At 52.0% G+C, this 19,781-nt stretch overlaps 1 protein-coding gene across 1 annotated transcript; it reads left to right on the top strand.

Annotated features, from left to right (window-relative positions):
* The first annotated feature begins 581 nt into the window (after window positions 1–581).
* LOC116868710 lies at window positions 582–19,326 on the top strand. Its single transcript, XM_032859354.1, has 15 exons — window positions 582–690; window positions 1,769–1,985; window positions 3,099–3,203; window positions 4,422–4,553; window positions 5,312–5,396; window positions 5,494–5,557; window positions 5,996–6,081; window positions 6,933–7,115; window positions 9,627–9,680; window positions 10,633–10,785; window positions 11,975–12,042; window positions 12,275–12,320; window positions 14,182–14,245; window positions 16,994–17,073; window positions 19,294–19,326. The coding sequence occupies exons 1-15, from the start codon at window positions 582–584 to the stop codon at window positions 19,324–19,326; spliced, it is 1,479 nt and encodes a 492-aa protein (XP_032715245.1).
* The last annotated feature ends 455 nt before the right edge of the window (window positions 19,327–19,781 follow it).

Here is a 19,781-nt window from a genome sequence, read left to right as displayed (position 1 = left end):
AAGAGTGGTGCCTTCAAGCCCCTTCCCCAGTGCCCACCCCAATCAGTCTAACACCTACCCCAGGACCCTCATCCGTTGTCCTCCATCAAGATCAAGAAACGTCCGCAGTCCAAAGGGAGTGCTGTATCTGCTGCCATCTCACAGGGTCGCCCAGCCACAGTAACAGCTGTGAGCACCCGGCTTGCTAAGCACTCTGCACCTACTGTTGAATGCATTCCTCACCACCACCATGGTCATCCCCATTTTACAGATGAGAACACTGAGGCACAGAGAGGTCGAGTAAGCTGCTCAGAGTCACACAGTCAGGCAGTAACAGAGCCTGGATTTGAAAGCAGTCCACACGATGCGGAAGGGCATTCCAGGAAGAAGGAACCAAAAGCACTAGGGTGAGGTGGTGAGAAGTGCAGGTAGGGTTCAAGGACTAGCAGATCTGGAGCTAGGGGGAACGGCAAGGAGAGGAAAGCTGGAGAATGGTTCTAGGGGAGACAGAACTAGGAGACCCTAGACAATGGGTCCCTAGTGGGCATATGGAGGTGGCCACTGGGGTTCCCAGCTCTATTCCACAGATCATGACTGAGAGGATGCTACTGTTCTGGGGGTCACTGCTATGCTGGGGGCTGCTGCCCCAGGCTCAAGGGAAGGCCCAACATCTGCTCTACCTGCGAATCAGCAAGAATCAGCTGGAAACAGGTAAAATTTAGGGGGTGGGCTTTAGAAGGCAAGATCTCAGGGAAGGGAAGGGGTGGAAGATGGTGCCATCACCCTCCCCAAGGCTTCTCCTCTTTTGGCCTCCCCATCACCAGCAGCAGAATTTGCCTTCCTTCACCTAGACCTGACCTCATCTTTACACTACTCTAATACCTGCTGTGGCTCCCCAGTACCCTCAAGAGACGCTCCAAACTCCTCACCTTGGCATTCAAGGCCCTGTATCCCCGGCCTCTTCCACTGCCACCTGGAGTGGAAGAGGCCGGGGATACAGGGACTTTGAATGACTTCCCAGTCTCCTTCCCTTCCTGTGATGTTTCTTCCATCTACAAGTCTTTTTCCCTACTTCCCAATGTGGCGAATTCTGACTCATCCTTTAAGGCAAAGCTCTCAAATTCCCTCCCAGTTTTCCCAGGCAGGAGTCTCCTTCCTCTGAGCTCCCACAGCCCTTTGGTGAAGCCTCATCTATGGCATTGGCCTGATGTGTTGTAGTTATCCTATCTGTCTGTCTCTGAGCTCCTTTGACCAATGCCCACCCACCTCCTACCCCATTCACTGCAGCCTAACCCCAATGATCTTTCAGTTTAATAAATTCACCAGACTCATTACCACCTCAGGGCCTTTGTTCATGCTGTTCCCCCTGCCTCATTTGCTCTCCTCCCAGATCTTGCAATAATGGATTCCTCCACTTGACTCAGGTCAGCTCAAATGCCTCCTCCTCAAAGAGGCTTTCCCTGACCACCCTATCAAAAGTAGACCTTCGCCCCAGTCATCTTCCAACTCAACTCCATTTCATTTTCTTTGTAGCACTTACTTTCAAAAATTGCCTTGTTCGCTTATAGGGATGCTGGGTGGTTGTCTGTCTCTCCCACCAGAATATACACTCCTCACGGGCAGACTGTACACTGTTCCCATTCCCTGAGCCCAAAAGAGAGTGTGCACTTAATAAATACTTGCTGCTAAATGACCATCCAAGTTGCTGACTGAGCAGGTGCCAGTGGACATTTTTTGAATGACTGAATGAACGGTGAGCCCCACCTTGAGGAGAGGCTCGTGTCCTCAGACATTTCAGACCTATTCTCGGAAAACCACATCCTGGACCGCATGGCCAGGATTCCCGTGACAGGGCCCACCAGTGAAGGTGTCACCATCCTGGACCACCTGCCCTTCATAAAAGAGGGCCTCTCCAAGAAGAGCAGTGGGCTTGATCTGCCTCTGGTTGGGGACCTGCTCTCAGGGAAGAGCCTCCCACTGCTGACGGAGCTGCTCCAGGCTGGCGGGTGAGTCTGCAGAGGCTGACTCTGACCTTTCTTCCGCTTCAGGCTCGGCCCTTTCCCTGAGCCACAACGTTCTCACATGTCACGTGGATCCCTGGGCAGGTGGGAGGCCTGGTGGGGGTCCTGGGAGGTTCTCTGCAGCCTGGAAGGCACTCGGGCAAGTGCATCTTTCTTGTTCTAAATCTCTCCAAGCCACTTAAAATCATCCAAGGAACAAAGTAGAGTCTGGATCGAGGGTCTCAGGCTGGCGCCCCTCCAGACCTCCACACTCAGCCTCCACCTGGGTATTGCAAACTTGCATGGTGTTTTTAAAATATTTTCATTTTTAAAAATTAGAAACATTTTAACGAATTGCCTATATGTAAAAATCAAAAGGGTTTGAATCAAAATCTAGGTTTTCTGATTGTAGAGTTTGTCAGGACTGCCGTAACAAAGTACCACGCAACAGGAATTCCTGTGACTCACGAAACAGGGATTCATGGTGTCACGGTTCTGAAGGCCGGAAGTCCAAGATCAAGGTGTGGGCATGGCTGCCTCCACGCCTCTCTCCTGGTTTGGGGCGGTTTGCTGCCCATTCTAGTGGACAGCAGATGAATCACCAGCTTGTATCTCATGTTCAAAAAGTACTCTGGGTTCCTCTCAGCTCAGGGAGATGCTGGGAACCAACGTCACTGAGGGAAGTAGTTGAAGGCTCATGTCCTCCCCCGGAATGCACGGCCAGGCAGATGGTCCCTTAGCAGTGGGATCACCAGTCATCTTGCTTTCTCTGACTTTTGCCCGCCTGCTTCCCTTTTGCAGAATGCATATACTTGAATTCAGGCAGGCTCAAGGGCTCAAGGCACAGAGACAGCCCCTCTACAGTATTCTCCCCATTTTGTAGAGGGTGATACTGAGGCCAGAAGAAGGGAAGGGACTCAGCCAGCTCTTGAAGGTTTGGGTGCTGGAACTACGGTCCCATTGTTCTTCATCTGGGCTGGGGCTCAGAGATGGGGCTGTCCCAAAGCTGCTCCTACTCCTCCTGGGATCTGCCCTTATTCCAGCCAACCCAGACACACGTGATACAGAACTACAGCAGCCTTAGCAGGCCGTACCAACACCCCCTGACCCCTCTTGCAGGCTGGTCATAGAAGACGTCAAAGGACCTGAGGTTACCCTACGTATCCTGAGCGACAGCCTGCTGCAGGTCACTCTGCGAAGCAAACTGTACCTCTTGCTCCAGGAGTGAGTACACGGGGTACTTGGTCCCCCCCTTCCTCGGTGCCTGGCAGGCCCAGCCTCGTAGCTATGACTCAAGAGGCAGCTGCGCAGGGCCAGCAAAAGCCTCCTGCCTCTGTCATGAGAAGGGTCATAATAATCTTTGCCATTGGGGCGTGTTTCAAATTCATTTTTACTGACGGAGAAACGAGGGCGCAGAGTGGGAGAGGGACCTAGCCAGGACTGCACGGTGAGGCATCCGTGTCCTCGGACATCCAGATCAGGGAGCATGTGTCCCACCTGAGGGAGAGGCGGATGCAGAAGTGGGATGATCTGAAGCGGGCGGCTGCAAGCTCACCTCAGAGCTCCGCACCCCAGGTCTCTGCTCCCGCTCACCAGCCAGGCAACTTGAACAAGGAACTCTGTTCCCTGGGCCTCGGTTTCCTCATCTACAAAATGGGTATGATCCTCTGCCCTTGGCCGTGGTGAGCGTTCACTGCCGACCCCAGAGCTCGGACCACAGCAGGCAACAGAGGGAGAGATACGGGTGGGGTCGGCACATGAAACAAATCTTTGAAAATGCCCTTCAGGAATATGTCCACCCCAGGTTTTCTTGTTAAAATGTGGCTTTCTTGGTGTAGCTTCCCTTTATAATAGATAAGGGAGCACAGAGAAATATTTCTCTCTTATCATCGCCCTAGTAGTGATGGGCAGTAAAAACACAACTTGGGGACGCCTGGATGGCTCAGTGGGTTAAGCAGCTGCCTTTGGTTCAGGTCATGATCCCAGCGTCTTGGGATCTAGTCCCACATCGGGCTCCTTGCTCGGCAGGGAGCCTGCTTCTCCCTCTGACTCTGCCTGCCACTCTGTCTGCCTGTGCTCGCTCTCTCTCTCTCTCTCTCTGACAAATAAATAAATAAAATCTTTAAAAAAAAAATAGAAAAGCTAACATTAAAAAACAAAACAAAACACAGCTTGGCCCTTGGCCTGGTGGGACTGGAGCACCACGAGCACCTGTGGCCCAGCTCAAGGTCACCATCAGCCCCAGGTGACGGCCCCACTATGAGGACGTGGGCTGGTGCTGGCAGATCTCTCAGGTTTTCCCAGGCACGAGATCCGTATCTTTAACGACTCTCCTAGTTTTTCACTCGAGCCCCACAGGCAGCTGCAGGTCACTAGCCTGTGACTTCCAGCCTCCGCCTTAGGCTATGGCTTGGAGCCTGCCTGGACACGCTGTCCCTACAGGGTACTACGGCTCAGAGTCATCAAGAACATTCGCATTGGGGTACGGCTGGAACAGATGGGGAACAAGACCAAGGTGATGTTCGAGGAGTGCCACACCCCACCGGGATACCTAAGCATCAAGGTCCTGGAGCAGTGAGTACCTGCCCACACCTGTGCTCCCACCAGGCAGGAGCAGGTGCCGGGACTTCCGGCACTGCTTCCGCTGACCAGCCCTTCACTGGGACTCACCCCTGGGGCTGCCTCTCCCCAGCCTCGTTTTCTGACTGACCAAGGGCATCAGGGACAGGGTCATCTCCGAGGCTGCAAGCAGCAAACACCATCCATCAGCATTTCCTCTCTCGACATTGAATGTCATGGCTGAGAGTGGGCATCCACCCAGGTCAAGTCTCAGCTTGCCTGCTTCCTAACTCAGGGGCCCTGTACAAGCTATTTGACTTCTAGAGCCTGTTTCCTCACCAGTAAAATGGAATTGCCTACCAAACCCAGCCAGCATGGCATGGCTGTGGGGAAAAGATGAGCTAATCCACATGATGAGACAACCTTAGCACAAAAACCACCTCCTCCAGGAAGCCTTCCATCACTCTCCCTCCTTGAAAATCCCAGAGACCTTTATCAGAGAGGAAATAAAGAGATGGAGGCAGAGAGGGATGATCAGGAAGAAATAAAGACGAAGAGGATGTCTTGGAGAGGGAGCAAGAAGGCATGAAGGAGACAAAACAGAAAAGGAAAGGGTAGGGGTGGGAGAGGAGAAGAGAGATACAGGAAGGAAGCAGCCACTCTAGAGTTTCCATATTACACAAGCCCAGCAGCCCTGCCCTGGACTCCCGCATCTGGCCTCAGTTTCCCCTTCCATGGTGTCTCTGACCCCACCTGCCCTCCCCCACCACTAGGATGAACCCCCTCCTCGCAAACGCAGCTCTGGAGTTGGTGACAAGCGTCCTGGATGAGGCATTGCCCTTCCTCCTGCAGAAGATAGTATGTTGTTTTTCCTCCTCTGCCTCCTGGGACAGGGGTGTGACCCTGAGGGAGAGCACTTCGACCTGACAAGGACCCCGTCATGCCTTCCCTGCAGGTGTGCCCCTTGGCCACGACCCTACTCAACTCACTGCTGGAAGGCCTGCTGCATGTCACTCTGCGTACGTTAGCTCCTGGCCGAGGAAGTGGTTTATTTTCCATTCTCCTACTGTGTGCCAAGAATGATGCTCTGGGCTCTGAGAACATGACAGGAAACAAAACAAAGCCTACCCACATGGAGCCTCCTTTCTAGTGGGAGCGAGAAAGGGCACTATGCCTTCTGACCTCAGCAGGTCATTTTCCCTTGGAGCCTCAGTCTCCCAATCTGTAAAATGGGACTAATGCTAGACATGCAGAGAGGACTGCACTGCTGCAATAATACCTAGAACCAGGCATGAAGCTATTGCTTGATAAATGTTCGTTGTCCCAAGAAGCATAGACCTAGCCCACAAGCAACTTCAAGCTAAGCAGAGACGGAGAATAGATTTCTGCCTGCTTCACTGCCTCCCCACACCTTTCCACCCTCCCCCAGGGGAAGCTGAATCCTCGTTTCATTGCAGCCCCAGCCATCTCAGGGCCGGAAGACTTCCAGTACTATGTCACCACCACGGAGTTCACAGACGAGGCCATCCTGATGAATGTCCGGGTAGGCCAGTCCTGCTGGCCAGGGCAGACCCCTCCGGGACATCCGCTGGCCTGGGGGGATGATAGCCAAAAAAGGAAAGTGACATGGGGCTTCTCTGGATAGGAGGCAGAAAGAGGAGAAGGAAGAGGAGGAAAAGCAGGTAAAAGGAGGTAGTAGGCAAAAGAGGAGGAGAGAGAGAAGGAGGGAGAAGGAAGGGGAGAGCTGGCAGGTGTCTGCCCTCGGGAGCCAGTACTGAGCCCAGAGAGTCCCACCTCAACCCTGGAGAGCAGGAGAGGCCACAGGGCTGGGTGTCCTGTGAGCGGGGATCAGCCTCCAACAAGAGGGCAGTTGGGACAGTTCAGGGGTACGGGATCATGCGTAATGCCCAGCTGGCAGGGACCCTTTAGATGGGGATACCGAGGCCCAGAAAAGGGATGAGGCTGGCTGCCCAACTCCCATTCACTGCTCCTTCCCCCTCCCCATAGAATGGTCAGAGGTGGGTCAGGCAGACAGGAAGGATAGGAGAGGATAGGAGGGAGGCACTGTTAACAAAAGCACAGAGAAGGGAATGGGTCAGATAAGGAAGAAGCGAGGAGCGGGGGCTCGTGAGTTCAAAACCCAGCTCCCCCCCTTACCCTGTGTAGGACCTTGAGTAAGTCACTTTACCCCCTCTGGGCTTCTGTTTCCTCATCTGTCAAATGGGGACAGTTACAGTTCCCAGCTCACAGCACCCTTGTAAGGTTGAAATGAGATTGTGCACGTGTGTTTAGAACTGCCTAGCACATAGTGAGCCCTTGATTTTGGTTACAGCTGTAACCGGTTGTTGGCCAGAGAAGCTGTTCCCACTGAGTTTCTCCTTTGTGTTTCTGAAGCTTGTGACACCCTGCGGCCCCAGCCAGAGACCCCGAAGACCTGCCGGCTTGACCCCCCAACCCCTTCCAAAGTTAGCCCAAGGCAGCATGGCGGACCTGGCTTTTGGGTTAGAAACCTACAATGACATCCTGTCCTGCCTCTACACCAGCAACGAGATCCGAGTGGACCCTCAGGACTCCAAAGTGAGTGCTCGAGAAAGAGGAATAACATAATTTTATTGCTTTACTTTTCACATGAAGAAACCAAGGCCCAGCTGGCAGAAGTGCCTTTCTGGGTGGACCTAGATAAGTCACTTCTCTCTGGACCTCCCGGGAGAACTCCTATTCAGCCTTCAGAAACCAGCACAGAAGTCCCCCCCTCTAGGAAGACTTCCTTGAACAACCAGGTGCATTGTTTTTCTCTTCATAACACATCCATTCATTCATGCCACAAATATTTATTGAAAGCCAATATGTGCCAGGCCCTGTGCACCCAGGGTCCCCGCCCTTACAGATCTCAAAATCAAGGGGGAGAAAAGAACCTGAACAAGGAAACAGCCAGATAAATAAAATAATTTAGCTTATTATAATAAGACCAATGGGTCAGCAAGTGACTAGTGGGGATGACAGGGCTGTCCTGGGTGCCATAGTCAATACATCTCTGAGGAGTTGGCCTGAGTGGGGACAAGGAGGCACAGAAGTCTGCAAGAAGAGCAAGTGCCCAGGGTTGATGAGGGGATCACATGAGGGAGAAATCCACAAATGTCACTGCTGCAAAGCCTGTAGGAGCTCCTCACCACACCTAGTCTCTTCCCTGAAGTTAGTACCCTGCTGACCTCTCCAGCTCTGTCTCCTTACCCACTACACTCCAGACACACAGGCTGAGCTGTTACCCACCTCAGGGCCTTTGTACATGCTAGTTGCTCTGCCCAGAACATTCTTCCTGCCACTGTTGGTCTTAGTGCAAATGTCATCTCCTCAGAGAGCCCTTCCTTGTCCACCACATTGAAACACTTAAGATAAGCCTTCCCCCTTTTCCCCTCCACTTCCTCTCTTTCTCTCTGTCCCTCTCCCTTCGAGACACTGATTACACTGCGTATGTGTATGGATAAAGTTAAATATGCAGAGTCATGTGTATACACAGACACATGTGTACATATATTGGGGTTTATTATTGAACTTTGTGTGTTCACTATAGCCCCCATTTTAAGGACAGGGACTATGGGTGGTAGAGTATGTCTACAGCACCCAGTGGGTGCCCCATAAACACTCAAATACGAAATCCCAAGATCTGTATCTAGAAGGGATCTAATTTTTTTAAAAGATTTTATTTATTTATTTGATAGCACAAGTAAGCAGAGCAGCAGGCAGAGGGAGAGAGAGAAGCAGGCTCTTCTGCTGAGCATGGAGCCCAATGCGGGGCTCAGTCCCAGGACCCCAAGATCACGACCTGAGCCGAACGCAGAGGCTTAACCCACTGAGCCACCCAGGCACCCCGGTATCTAAAGTTTTTGCTCTGTTTTTTTTTTACATAAGGAAACAAAGACCCAGATAGGGAAAGTGACTTGCCCAAGGTGACCGAGCAGGTGAGATCAGGAATGGAGTCAGGTCTCCCCCTGAAATTCCCTCCTTCCCACACAGATAGGGCAGCTCTGGAACAATTGTAAGTGAACACGGTAATTCCATGTCTGCAGAAATTCTTACACCAGTGGGCAAGGGTATTTGTGCAACGGTGCTCTTTTAGGTTTCACTTCCTACCAGGTGAAGAATAAAGTTAACCTAGGTCTCCATTAATAACAAATTGGTAAAATGAGTCTGGTTATGGTCATATAAGGCAGAACACTATGCAGCTGCTAAAGAATGGGTTTGTTCTATATATACTGACCTTGAGAGAAAAAAATAAGGTGCATGACTACGTGGTTTGGAAGATCTCATCTGTGCATGCTTCCATGTGTGTAGAAAACAGTCAGGAGGGGCACCTGGGTGGCTCAGTGGGTTAAAGCCTCTGCCTTCGGCTCAGGTCATGATCTCAGGGTCCTGGGATTGAGCCCCCGCATCGCATCGGGCTCTCTGCTCAGCGGAGAGCCTGCTTCCTCCTCTCTCTCTGCCTGCCTCTCAGCCTGCTTGTGATCTCTGTCTGTCAAATAAATAAATAAATAAAATATTAAAAAAAAAATTTTTTAAAAGAAAAGAAAGCAGTCAGGATATACACCAAAATGCCAACAGTAGTTACCCCTGAAAATAGAATTTGGAGGAAAAGGGGAAGAGGTGTTGGGGTAGACTTGTACTTTTTACTTTAAACATTTTTTTTACTGTTTTCTATCATGATTGGTGATTTTCAAAAACAGAAGGAGTACGGATAGATGGATAGAAATGTGATAAAAGCAAGGAGAGGAAATGTTCATTGAAGAATCTAGGTGATGAATATGCAAATGTTCCTCTAAAATTTTTCAGCTTTGCTGTCTGTGTGGCAATCTTCACAGTGAAATATTGGGGGGGAAGATCACTGAAACAATAAAATGTTAATGTTTCCAGATAGATCATGGTGAGAAACCAGGTGAATGGCTCCTCCCAAGCTCATAGTGACTGACATGCAGGTCATACATTCATTTGGAAGCAATTATACCTCACTGAACCCCACAGACACCCCTACCCCCAAGGCGCTCAGAACAGATTTACAGGATTCTAAATGCCACATTTTTGCCCTTTTTCCAGGCTGCCAAGCTCATTCAACTGTTGCCCCCAGGAGAGCGGGAGCCTGGGCCCCGGGTAGGTGTGTTGCCAGCTTCCTTCCCCTTCCAGGAGATCCCCACCAGGATCTCAGGGAAGAGTCTGGGATCGGGTCAGGGTTGGGCCCCCAAGCAAGCTCCATTTGGCCAGAGTTCCCTACTATGGACTCTGAAATTCTCAGGCGCCATAAGGGATAGAGGCATTGACTCAAGTAGGCATTTAGCTCATCGGCCCGGCCAGGTGGCTGGCACCATGACTCCTCTAGGGCGTACCTACTGAGGCAGACAGAGGTGCGCATGCGAGCAACAGTGAGCAGTGACTGTGTCCCAGGCCCCTTCACCTACAGCCACCTAAGCCCCAGACACCCCGTGCTTTATCCCATCTTCATATGTCAGCAAACAGGCACAGCAAGGTGACTTCAGTTGCCCAAGCTCATATTGCTGAGCAAGCAGCAGAACCAGGATTTGAAGTCAGTCCTGGACTCCACAATCCATGTTCAGTGTCCTCTCTCCAAAGGCTATTAGAATATGGCACCTGATGAACAAACCACAATCCCAACAGATAACCATAGCATCGCGAAATGCCGGGCTCCGTGCTAAGCATTCTCCATGACTGAATTCATCTAATCTCCACAACTACCTTATAGAAGAGGCACGATTGTCCTTATTTGACAAGTATGAAACCAGAGAGTTGAAGAAACTTGTCTCAGGCCACATAGCCTACAAGTGGTGGAGCTGGGGGTCTGGCCCCAACAATCTGTGTTCTTACCTGCTACGCGTGCCCAAGCAAAGGAGGATGCCATCTCACCTTAAGGGAGCGCAGGGAGGTTGAAGTAAACTCCCCAAGGTCATGCAGCAAGTTGCAGCAGATAGAATACAAATTCTGAGACCCAGGCTCCAAAGATAATCCTGTTCCCGTTCCTCCAAGCTGGGAATTAAGGAACTCCATCCTCTCTCCCTGTCTGCCCCTTTTCCGCTTTAACTTCATTCAGACTTCTAAGCAGTCCACAGCAAGTGTGAGAGTGACCCTCAGTGCCCCCAACCCTCCCACTCTCCACACTGATGGCCACGCCGCCACCGTCACCCAGCTGGGCTCGCTGGTGCTGCTGGCGCCCGGCAACACCTCCTCTGTCTCTGTTTCCTGGGTGAGTAAGCCTTGAAATTCTTTGTTCCTCGGGGGGATCTGGGTCCACGTGGGGGCCCCTCGAGGGTCCGCTGACTGAGGCAGCGGCTGCCCTCACACCGGGTCTCCTGCTCATATTCCATCGGTCCACACCCAAACAGCTGTGCCTGCCACCTGCACATTAACATGCTTGAGTCCCGGTGCCCCTGAGTGCAGCTCCCTGTGCCCCCCACGGACCTCCTCGGCAACTAAAGGGTTTTCCCTCCCACCCCCTTGCTGCAAGGCTCAGGGCCTCGCAAAGAGCTGTCAAGTCTTCTGACTTCTTCTCTGCACGTGGCTCCATCAGAAGCCCTCGTCCCCAAAGCCAGGAGAGAGATCAGAGAAACAGTTCAAAAGGGACTCAGCATGCCTGTGTTCTCTGCTCTATTTCTGGGGAAATAAAGCTTTCCCTGAAGTCTCTACTTCTCCATTCTAAGCCCCCTTAGGATCCCTACTTCCCATTCCACAGACCTTAAAATTGGGGAGTTCCCTCAGATACGAGGGCCTGGAGGGTGGCTCTGCCACAGGAGAGCCCCGCAGCACCCGATGTTCGCAGGACCTTGGGATCTGCCACCGGAGTTGGCCTGACTCTGTGGTCAAGAGACTGGTCATCTCTGGGGTGCCTGGCTGGCTCAGTGGGAAGAGCGTGTGACTCTTATCTCGGGATTGTGAGTTCAAGCCCCTTGTTGGGCATAGAGATTACTTAAATAAATAAATAAAAACCTAAAAAAGAAGAAGAAAAGAAAAGAAATCGGTCATCTTTAATCGGCAGTGGAAAGTCCTACTTCTGGTCTATGAGGTAACCATGGGAATCACAGAGGCCCATAAACAACCCCCTCAAAACCAAGGTGCCCTCCGGCTTCCAGCAACAGTGATTCTACAGCTAAGTGCCTCATTGCAAAAGATTTTCTTTCTACTGGGCTGAGCCTCATACCCAGCCCCAGCCTGCCCTGTCTTCTGGGAGCACCCAGCATCACCAGTGTCCTCTCCCATGGCCACACCCACACAGGCATGGTCTGGACACAAAGAACCAGCAGGTGGGGCAGCAGGGAGAGCACCATGTGAGAGGGGCCAGCCCTCTCACAAGCATTCATGGGGGTCAGGGCAAAGGGAATCCCTCTAGCTGGAACATAAACTCCTCTCCTGTTCTCACCTGATTTCAACTCCCATAGAATCTTCTTTCGAAAGCCGTGTTTTCTTCGAGAAATCAGGAGTTAAAACTCCAGCTCACTCCAAACAGGTAATGTTGTTTGGTTTTGGATGTTCAGAAGAAATAAGAAGCGCTCTTGGTAGGGGAGTGGCGGGGGGGGTGTGGTCAGGGGTACATTCCCATGCCCACTGTCAGCGCACAGAGCAGTGCACACAAGGTCGTGGGGGAGAGGAGTGAGGAGGTGCTGTGACCGAGGCTCACTGAGCACAGCACCTCCAAGCAGCTGTCATGACCTAAAAGGGTGATCTCTTTTCTCTGCTAGCACCACAGTCACCCTGGGTCCTTACCCTGCTGGCCTTGCAAAACAGGTGAGTCTCCCCTTACCTCTTGCCTCTTCGTGGTCCTGAAGGCCCCATCAGGAGGCCCAGAAAAAGGCCCTGAGTCACTGATGTAGGCAGTTGAAAGCCTCATTCACTTTCTATCATTGATCTCATCTTGCCCTGGTGTCCCCATACTCAGTGGGGTCAGGGGAGCCCCCAGAACTTAAACTTGTTCACTTCGCTCTTTCATACACTTAACAAACAACTACGGAGCAGCCACTATGTGCCCAGGCTCGTCTTAGGTACTGGGGATATGTCAGTGAACAAAACAAAGGACCCTTGTGGCACCCACAATCCAGCAGGGTGAGGTCAGATCATGAACAATAAGCCCCATCAGGTGAACTATACATTGTATAGAAACAGGTGCTGACGCTCTGAATAAGTAGAAGGGATGGGGGATCGGGTCGGCGGGTGCGGGTAATACTAAAAAGGCCTACTCAGTAGGCCTCACTGAGAAGGTAAGTGTTCGAGCAAAGACTGGGGGAGGTGCAGTGGGGGCATCGGGAAGAGAGAACCCAAGGTCCGAAGGCAAAGGTGTGCCCGATGGTTCAGGGGAACAGGAGGGGCCAGGGTGGTTGGATCCGAGGGATTGAGGGGAGGTCAGAGGGTGAGCAGGGCCTACCAGTGGGGTCCTGGTTCTTCTCGAGTGCGATAAAAGTTGATGGAGGGTTCCGAGCATAGAAGGAGCAGACTGGAGGGAGGCAGGGAGGCCATCAAGCAGGCTGGTGGGACAACACAGAGGCCTGATGAGGTTTGGACAAGATGGTGGCAGGTGGCAGTGAGGGGAGTGGCCACACTTGTTCTGGAGTCCACAGGTGGAACACAGGGTCTCTTCTCTCAGGGTTGGTTCTTGCTCCTACACTGAAAGCTTTTCACTGCTTCTGCCTGTCTGAGGGAGGCCCCTTAAAGTACCTCCCCCTTTTCTCCACCCTGGGAAACTTCCTCCATCCTGGGAACCTTCCTCCACCCTCCGCTTCCACAGGACCGTGAACTCACATTCTAGCCCTTAATGGGGCAAGACTGCAAGATGGAAAAAACAACAAAATGAAAGAGCTGAACAAGAACATGTACTGGGAAACACTTGAAAATTATCAGCCCTGCTATATAAAATTATCAGCCCTGCTCTATCAGACCTTGCTCTGGCCTTACTTGTTTAGGATCCCAGACCTGAAAGGTCCTAAAGATTATCTTCCCAGATATAGAGATCTTCCCTGTTATAGGGATCCCTTCTGTGACATCACCAGAGGGCAGTCATCCATACCAGGGCTGCTGGGTATGGTTGCACTGGTCGTGCACTGTACAAGACACCCTCACCATAGATAATACAGGTACAAATGTGTTTATAAAAGTCTCCCAAATGTCTTAAAGAAAGGGAATCTTTTCCCAACCTGTCCAAATGAGTCGGGGCAGCCCTGATCAATCTCTTGAACTTCTTAAACATCCCAGGTAACAGGAGGCTTGCTATCTCAATGAGAAAATTACTGCCCCATTATCAGACAGGTCTCAGCATTAGAGAGGTCCTCCTTGGACTGACACAGAGTTGGTCCCTGTGAAGCTCTGGTCCTGGGGTTTCCTCTGGCCCAACCTATTTGCTCTCCCCTGGGGTATCCCACAGTTATGAAGATGGTCCCTGTGACCAGGGTGAGGGTAACTCCTTTTCAGGCCCTTTAACTTTCCCCAGGCCTTTCACTATTTGGTCATCTGGTTCCAAAGCCCTTTAAAAAAGTAGTCCTGGGGACTACTTCTGATCTCCTGTGGGCACCTGTACAGTGGAGACACCTGATTCCCGTAGTCAGAATCTGCTAACCCAGCCGAAGTGACCTTCCTGTTCCTTTTTCATCTGTTATAGGAAAAACGTATGGAGACCCTTCTCTTAGAGCTTCTGAACAGGCTATTCTTGCCCCATCACAACGGTGAGCCCCTGTGTTTCTCCTCGTGCCCATAGACCAGAAGTTGGGAGCATCAACTGTGTCCAAAGTTCTGCAGGGACAGCTGGCTTCTGCCTGGTCCCCCAGAGTTAGTTAAGAATGGCCCCCGGCAAGGCAGATGGAGGCAGGGGAGAGATGGAAATTTGGGATGTGGCAGATGGGAGGGTGGGAAGGGCCCCTGGGTGCCCTCCTGTTCTTTGCCCAGGCAGCTGGTGTGGGCAGGAGCTCAGAAGTGGGATGAGTGGCCAGGAAGGGCTCCTTAAGGGAGTGGGGCTAGCATTGTGGCAAGTGAGAACAGGAGGGGTCCTTCGAGACGGTGGAGCCCACGGCCCAGATCTCCAGGCTTGCAGGGTCCAGGGAGCTACCACTCACAAAGGAAGCCACCCGGGCGGGGCCGATGGCAAATGGGCCCTGCCCTGGGTGGGTGGCTGACACGAAGTTCAGTCAAAAACTGCCAGCAGGGGGATCTTTTGTATTTTGAGAGATGCTGTAAACCTGGACTTTTTGAGACATGACACCTATGTTTAGATATCAGCAACAAAATCAAGCTTTTCCAAAACAGCACTCAGTCCGGGCTCCCTCAGAAGCAGACCCTGAGATAACAGAGTGCAGGCAGACTTTGGGGGAGGTGACCCCAGGAAGTGGGAGGAGCGTGGAGAGTGGGTTCTAGGGGAGTGTGGAGCCCAGCCCGGCTCCTCTGCGGCATAGAACCCACTGCCCTCCCTCCCCTGACACTGCCTGGGGAACAACCGCCCACCGACTCACATGATTCTTTGGTCAGCCCCTCTGTCCTTAAACAAATGGTAAAGCTGCCTGAGGGCAGGGACCCTATGTTTGCTTTCCATTGTATCCCCCACACCCTGTCCAGTGCCTCCTCCCACCCGGGACACACTCAGGAAGCACACGCAGGAAGTCGGGCGGAGCTGAGCCCAGCATCCGGCTCTCTGCTTCCCTTACAGGGCATCCCTCTGTGCTCCACCTTGAGGGCTCCTGTTAGGATGGCAGAATGAGGCTAGAGGAGCAGGCAGGAGCTCAAATGCTGGTCAGGGTGAAGGGTTTGGCATCATTCCGTGGCCCACGTGGCCAGGGAATGTTCTGGGCATAAAGTAAGTAAATCTGCATTCAAGAAGGGGGACAAATTGGAAGTGGGGAAGAGTGGTAATGGAAGGTCTAGCAAGGCAGCCAGTGAGTTCAGGTGGGCAAGGATGCCACCTGATCTGGCCAGTGCCTTCCACAGGCAGCTCATTCAGTAAGTGTATCTTAGATCCCGGACCACAGAGAGCTATGGCGAGGGACAAGAGATGACCCAGGAGCTAGGTCTCGTTCAAGAAGCCTAGATAGTCTTGCAGGGTCTGAACACCTAGGCCAGGGGGTGCCTTTCACACTGGGGTGCTGTCCATAGTTCCCCAATAAGGGAAAAAAGAGCAGGGCCAAAGGCACTGGGGAAATACAGGAGGACTAGGGGTGCCTGGGTGGCTCAGTGGGTTAAGCCGCTGCCTTCGGCTCAGGTTATGATCTCAAAGTCCTGGGATCGAGCCCCGCATCGGGCTCTCTGCTCAGCAGGGGGCCTGCTTCCTCCTCTCTCTCTGCCTGCATGTGATCTCTCTCTCTCAAATAAATAAATAAAATCTTAAAAAAAAAAAAAAAAAGAAAGAAATACAGGAGGACTGCCTGCGAGAAGCAGCCAAAGAGTAAGAAAACTGGGAGGAGAGAGATTCACAGAAGCCTGTGCTGGAGTCAGCGTCTTCTGGTCCCAACACGGAGAGAGGATTGCAATGAGGAGGGGTCCAGAGTCTGGGAGCTGAGAGGCTGGCTGTAGGGCCTCTGCAGATCAGAGGCCAGATGGGAGACCAGAGGCACATGTCCCTCTTCCTCTGTCCTGCCCCTCACCTAACTGGGCCAGAATGCACAGGGGTATGAGACCCTCCCTTGAGCCCGGAATGATGGTAGGAACCAGGGTAAGATACGCACTGGTCAGCGCCAAGGTTGGGGCAGGAGCGGCCCACGCCAGGCCCTCGAAGTCAAATCTCAGAAACTCAGTTTGCCCAAAACCAGCTGGCCAAATGATTAATTCTTCGAAATTCAATTTACTAAATGGCCAATTCTCCAAGTTTACCATTTACCAACTTAACAAAAACTTACTCCAAGGACTACCTTTCACGTATTTGGTAAATGAGTATATTCATGAATATTTTCTTGGATACATTTAATGGATATTTTCTTATTATATAACCAAATTCCCAGTGTTTTAAGGTTGATTTTTCAGTTTATACTGACTTGCGTCTAAACTTTTTTTATGAGATGTTTTCTGTCTCCACTAACATTCTAAAATTTCTAAGAGCATAAACATTGTTTCAGAGGTTTTCTTCGATTAAATGAGGAGAATGAAATTCATTAATAGATTCCCAAAATGCCTTCAACAAACTGAACATTCCTTAAAATGATGCTAAGAAGAATATCTTCGTAAGAATGTGTTCATAGTTACTGAATATATTCAAGAAGAAATTCCCTCAAGATAGGTTTTTAATAAATGGGTAGTGTAGCTGTTTAGAGACCTGGTTTTCTGGAGTGGGGTTGCCTGATAGGGGACAGTGTGCCCTGGGGAAGGGGAAGTGAAAGGGACCATGCCAAGTCCTTTCCCTGTTCTGGACAGTGCAGCAGACAGGGATGGGCTGGCATGGCCCCCGCTGTGCTCACCAGGGCACTGAGCTCCCCTCCCCACACCTTTCACAGAGCTGCTCAGAGAACAAAACCTCCCGCTGCCCAACGTCAAGGGCCTCTCCTTTGACCAGGCCCAAGTGGAGCCCTGCAAGGTAAATGCCAAGAAAAAGAGCGTCCTGAGACCCGCTGGGGAGGTCGGAGCTAGAAGGGTCTTGGGGTCCTGCAGGTGCCTTGTCCCCATCCTGCGAGGGCAGAAGCTGAGGCTCGGGCCAAGGAGGGCCTCACTTCTATGTGGCAGGCCTTTACCTCCCTCGTCTTACCATCTCATAGGCATCCTGGATGTGAAACCCCATTTATAGATGAGCAAACTGAGGCTCCACGGGGCTCCATGAATCCCTCAGGGAGCCAGGCCCCAGGCTTAAGGACAGCTTCAGTCTCGCACACAGGTGGTCTTCACAATGAGCTGCATGAAGTTGATGTTCATTATTTCTCCCAGTTTACAAAAGAGGGAACTAAGGCTCAGAGAAGCAGAGACACTTGCCCAGGGCAACAGAGCCAGGGTTCCAACTGGGGTTTATCCAACTTCAAGCCTTTACCCTTAGCCAGGACCACCCACTTCCCTAGAACTCAGGTGTCCTGACCCCCAGGACAGGGCTGTTGCATCTGGCCCCTGCTTTCTGTGAACCGCCAGAGGGTAGGAACCGGGCCGGCACTACGCTGGCGAATTGCCCGGGAGGAAGATGAGGCCGAAGAGCAGAGGGCCAAGGAAACCAGCAGAGGGAACACAGAGCTGCTGTCAAGGGAGGGCGCCAGCTCTGAATCTGCCCCTAGAGTCACCCCACCTCCTTGGCCTTCATCCCATCCCTCTGTGCGGTGAATCTAAGAGACAGATGGGGTTGGTGGGAAGGGGCAGAGCTCGGAGATGCCCTTCATTTCCCCGTTCCCCAGATTCCCACTCTTAAACAGCAGTGCTGAAAGGGCTCTGGGGGCAGCGCAGAGAGAGAATCAGACAGAACCTCCCCGTCTGGGTGACATCGGGCAAACCACCGCCCCTCCCGCGGCCTGGTGTCCCTGTCCATAAAATCAAGATACAAGGACATAAGGTAGAGGAGAGGGTTCCCCCTCAGAAGCACAAGGAACTGCTAGGACCTCTGATTTCACCCCGCCCGACTCTGACCCTCCATCCCAGACATAAGGTTTGAGTTTTAGGACCCTCTGCTCATGCCCCAGTTCTGGACCCAGGATGCCTGGTTCCCAGTCCTGACATTTGGGAGACACTAGAAATCTGGCTTCAGGAACCAGAAGTTAGGGCGCAGGAGGCGGGAGGAGGCAGCAGTGGTTTGTCTCATAAAATCCCAGCTCCTGGCCTGTGCTACTCTGCCCCCACCCCCCACCGCCATCCTCAGACCCCCTCCCCCAGATCCGTCCTCTGGACCCCACCCTGACCTTGAACCTGACCCTGGCAGGGAAGGGTCATCCCAGGATGACCCTAGGTTGGGGCTGGCAGAGCTACTGCAGGTAATACAGGGGCTGGAGCTACTCCAGGAATGATGCCACAGCTCCTGGCAAGGTGAGCCAGGAATGGCATCATTCTGAATGCCAAAAAGCGCAAAGTCAGGACACAGCGACACAGCTCTCTCATAACCTGACCTATAGAGGCAATAGCTCGTATGCTCACCCACTGATTCACTTCTAGGCTGCCTCAAACTGTTGTGGCAGTTACATATTACAGAACTCTAAGATGCACCACTCATACTGTGGTACACAAACCACATCACCTGGAGTTGGGCAGTGCACTATCTGCACAACCTTACATGGCTGCCCAGATCACTCCCTCATTCATTCACTGTCACTAATTTATTTATTCTATTAATACATATCACTGATTGCTCTGTGCCTGGCCATGTGCTGAGTGATGCTGGGAGTTAGTTCTAGTCTCTGAAACCCTCAGGAGCTCCCCCTTTGGTGGAAAAACAGGTAGAGGAGCAGATGGATTCCAACAGCATAGTCTGGGCATTGTGGGTGGGAGCAGGTGGAAGGCTCTAGCTGGATGAGAGACCTACCTCAGGGTGACCCTAGCAGGACAAACCCCAATGCATCAGAAACATTAGAGGACTCTTGCTAGATAGGTTTTTAGGAAGAGCCCAAGGACTGATCTGTTCCTTCCTTCACAAACATTCCCAAGACCCTTCTTCCCCTCCCATCTATCCCCTTGTCCAGTCTGTCCCAGACTCTGCCGTCTTGCCAACAGGGGAAGTTGTACCCTTAGGACATTTACAACCCCTCTCAAGATGCCTTGAGCCACCTCAGGGAGAGCTGGTTTTATGGGCAGCGAGGACAGATAGAACATGTCTACCTGCTTCTATCCACAGGGTTATGTGCTACTGACTATTCCAGAGGAATAGCCAGTTCTCACTGAAGACCTGTCCCTCCCCTCAGCCACACAGGCTCTGGATCCTTGAGAGGCTGAGGATGACTACAGTCACAGTGGAAAATCTTAGTTGCAATAAAGATGATTTTTGCTTGCAAAGGAGTCTGGTTCTGAGTGTGCTAAGGGATTCCGGGAGGTGGTGAGGCTACCCTGAAGTGCTCCTGTGTTCCCCCGGCCCCTGAGAGAAATATTCTGAATTCTGTCTTTAGTGTCTCAGGGAAGGGAGGCTCCTCAGAAAACAGAGAAAGGACCTGACCTTCAAGAGCCCAGGCCCTGAGAAGATGGGATACAGAAAGGACACAGGGAATATGCATATACAGGAAAGGTTCCTGCTCAAGAGGGAGGAAGAGGAGGGGGTGCTTCGGGAGCCCAGAGATATGTGGGAGGCCCCAAGCGCAGAGGAAAGGGGTTATGGGAAACTGCCAGACC

This window comes from Lontra canadensis, unplaced genomic scaffold, assembly GCF_010015895.1.
Source record: "Lontra canadensis isolate GAN:19392208 unplaced genomic scaffold, GSC_riverotter_1.0 scaffold16, whole genome shotgun sequence".
Classification (NCBI taxonomy): domain Eukaryota; kingdom Metazoa; phylum Chordata; class Mammalia; order Carnivora; family Mustelidae; genus Lontra; species Lontra canadensis.
Note: the sequence above shows the minus strand (reverse complement) of the source record. Positions and strands in the feature narration are given on the sequence as shown.

What these genes read in the sequence shown, in the direction of transcription:
- LOC116868710 (XM_032859354.1), top strand. Translation starts at nt 582, where the DNA reads ATGCTACTGTTCTGGGGGTCACTGCTATGCTGGGGGCTGCTGCCCCAG. An exon ending in CTGTACCTCTTGCTCCAGGA is followed by an intron (nt 3,204 to 4,421) that starts GTGAGTACACGG and finishes CTGTCCCTACAG; the next exon opens with GGTACTACGGCTCAGAGTCA. An exon ending in CTGCTGGCCTTGCAAAACAG is followed by an intron (nt 12,321 to 14,181) that starts GTGAGTCTCCCC and finishes CATCTGTTATAG; the next exon opens with GAAAAACGTATGGAGACCCT.